Source organism: Petaurus breviceps, unplaced genomic scaffold (genome assembly GCF_028583685.1).
Source record: "Petaurus breviceps papuanus isolate PSGF00001 unplaced genomic scaffold, PetGlider_PUasm1.0 87823, whole genome shotgun sequence".
Lineage (NCBI taxonomy): Eukaryota > Metazoa > Chordata > Mammalia > Diprotodontia > Petauridae > Petaurus > Petaurus breviceps.
Genome location: NW_027186869.1, coordinates 62,833 through 66,077, shown reverse-complemented (window position 1 = coordinate 66,077; position 3,245 = coordinate 62,833). Strand labels below are relative to the sequence as shown.

General features: G+C 54.2%; 1 protein-coding gene across 1 annotated transcript; it reads left to right on the top strand.

Moving 5' to 3' along the window:
* The first annotated feature begins 318 nt into the window (after positions 1–318).
* Positions 319–2,850, top strand: MRGPRF (MAS related GPR family member F). Its single transcript, XM_069107175.1, has one exon. The coding sequence runs from the start codon at positions 369–371 to the stop codon at positions 1,290–1,292; it is 924 nt and encodes a 307-aa protein (XP_068963276.1). The 5' UTR covers positions 319–368; the 3' UTR covers positions 1,293–2,850.
* The last annotated feature ends 395 nt before the right edge of the window (positions 2,851–3,245 follow it).

Genomic DNA, 3,245 nt, shown 5'->3' with positions numbered 1-3,245 from the left:
CAGACCTCAGAGTCTCAGGTCAGGAAGGATAAACACAGGACCTGAGAAAGTCCTTTCATGTCTGAACTCATCTGTGTCCGCTCCTCTGGTCAATGTGTTCCTGATGACTCTGAACCAAGGGGCCAAGTCCACACAGCCTGTCGCCATCGTCACCACCACCATTTCATAGGCCTGGGGAGCTCTTTGCCCACTTTAGGGCTTTGCCTTTGTTTACCCAAACTGGAGACAGCTCCACGTGCCCAGTGCAGCAGGGACCTGCGATGGTAAGCCAGTCACCAAGATAGGGTAATGCCCATCTCTGTCCCTGCCCACAGGTGTGCCCAGGGGCAAGTGAAGTCCCGGAACTCTACAGCAGAGGTTTCCTGACAATGCAGCAGATTGAGGCCCACCCACCGCCTGTCATCATGAGTTACATCTTCCTGCTCATCTGCCTCTGTGGGCTGGTGGGGAACGGAGTCGTCCTCTGGTTTTTTGGCTTCTCCATTAAGAGGAACCCCTTCTCCATTTACTTCCTCCACCTGGCTGTGGCTGACGTTGGCTACCTCTTCTGCAAGGCGGTGCTCTCTGTCCTTCAGGCTGGGGCCTTTCCTGGCACCTTTCCCACCTACATCCGCTTCGTGTCCAGGATCCTGGGCCTGGCCGCCTTCCTCACCAGCGTGAGCCTTCTGCCGGCCGTGAGCACCGAGCGCTGTCTCTCTGTGCTTTTCCCCACCTGGTACTGCTACCGGAGGCCCAAGCACCTGTCTGCCCTGGCATGTGCCCTGCTCTGGGCTCTGGCCTTCTTACTCACCACCATCCACACCTACTTCTGTGTGTACATCAGCCCCAGGCCCTCGCGGGGAGACTGCACCTACATGGATATCTTCCTGGGCATCCTGCTCTTCCTCATCCTTGCCCCCGTCATGGTCCTGGCCTGCCTGGTCCTCCTGGTGAAGGTGGAGTGCAGGGCCCCCCGCCGGCACCAGTCGTCCAAACTCAACAACGTCATCCTGGCCATCGTGTCCGTCTTCCTGGTGTCTTCCATCTACTTAAGCATCGACTGGTTCCTCTTCTGGGTCTTCGAGATCCCGGCACCCTTTCCTGAGTACGTCACAGACGTGTTCATCTGCGTGAATAGCAGTGCCAAGCCTCTCATCTACTTCCTGGTGGGGAGGGACAAGAAGCAGAGGTTCTGGGAACCGCTCCGTGTGGTTTTCCAGAGGGCCCTCCGCGATGGAGCCGAACTGAAGGAGAGCAGGGACACTCCTAACACGGTCACCATGGAGATGCAGCCGGCTTCGGCCACCTCCTGAGAGGCTGGGGGGGAGAGCCATTCCTGGGCCTCTGTGTGCAGCTCTGTGCCCCCGGTAGCATCGTCACACTGTGTTTGCACCCATCCTCTCCTCCCCTGGTTGGGACTTCCCTCTGGCCAGAGGCTCTGGGATCTGCATTCATTTATCCATTCATTTGAAGAACACATATGCAGCCCCCAAGAAAGCCCAGGCACTGTGCTCCAAGCTGGGGGTACAGAGACAAAACCCGGCACAGTCCCTGCCTTCAGGGAGCTTACATTCCACTGTCACAGGGACTGATGAAAGGCAGCTCTCCAGAAGACCCAGGAGACGTCCTGGGCTCTTCTTGTCTCATCCAACTGGTGTCTGGCTCCTCAAAGGACTGGTTCAAGCTATCCTCAGGTCTCACCTAAGCTCTCCCCCACTGCAAGCTGGGCCCAGCCCTTGACCACACCGTGAAGCTGAGAAGCATGTCTTCAGGCAGCCCTCGGTCCTGGCCTTCTGGTGCCTCCCTGCCACCCCTCACAGCACTCATCCCCAGAACCCCACGGTTGGCTTTGGTCTGCCCTCCCTGGTCCTTCCCTTCCACAGGCCTCTAGAGAAGCAGCAAGGCTCAGCTGACCTCATTTGCCCCGTGCCCTCTGGGAGAAAGCAGCAGGTTTAATCTGAACCTTCTGGAGACAGCAGCCCCACCTTTCTGGTCTAGCCACTTGAATCTAGAATCGTGGAAACTTCTTACCGTGCTTGGCAGATGGGACCCTTCAGTCACACAGAACTCTACTATGTCCAGCTAGGGCTACCACCTCTGACTAGCCCTCGCCTAGCCACTGGAGTAATAAACTCTCAGAGATAAAGGGAAGAGATTGAGAACCAGCTAAAAGCTCAATATGTTCTTTCCAAGACCCTCCTTTGTTCACTTGAGTTTTAAAAGGGCCAATCCCAGAGCTGGCCACACCTTAACCAAAGAGGGGATTTTTTATGAAAGGACATTCCTAGAGGAGAGAGGGTTCTGGGTGAGGGGACCTTTCAGCCTCCATCATGTCACCCCCATGGAGCTCTCCTATTGAGGATCACAGGAGATCACGGGCAGGGACCTTAGAGGTTACCGAGTCCAACCCCCAGTCCACAGGACCTGGCACCAATGGAGGCCTCCATGAAAGGCCTCCATCTACTCCTTGTCAATGAGGATAATTAGACAATGGTCTAGACCCGTCCCATCAGTCAGCCGGGGTAGGACCCCCTAACCTGGAGGCAGGACTGGGGACATATCACCCCACTTTCTACTCTTCCCAACAGGCCACACCAACCTTTCCATTTCTGCCTATTAGAGTCATGGCTCACAGCTGAAAGGCTGTTTCGGAATGTTTTCAAGGAAGCTCTGTCTTAGGCGGCCCTTTCTTCTAGAGGCCACATTCCAGCTCTCTGTGGACAGAAAAGGCAGGTCTAAGCTTTCCCAATGCCCACTTCTTTTTTTTTTTACAAAGTTTTATTGATTTTTTTTTACAGTGTTGCCAATTTCAAAAATGACCCATCTGTCCCACATTCTTTTTTGTAATAAAGTATTGTTAAGCCAAACAAACCTACACATTTGTCATGTCTGACAATGCATGCCCCTTTCCACACCTGTAGTCTACCACCCTCTGCCAAGAAGGAGGAGGAGGAGTGCTTTACCTTCTGTCCCCTGAAGTCAAGATAAACCCAACTTTCCATACCTGGGTGTTCTGGGTCCCACAAGGAGCACAGACTTAAAGGGATCGCCCTGGAGCCTATCACATCCACACAGATTGTACAGACAGGGAGAATGACACCCCAAGTCCCACAGCTAATCATTGGCAGAGCTTGAGTTAGAACCTTTCTGACCCTGAGGTTCTTCCCACTGTATCTGGGCAATGACACTGTACATCCAGCAAGCAGAATATGATGTCAGGGAAGGAAGGAAGGAAGGAAGGAAGGAAGGAAGGAAGGAAGGAAGGA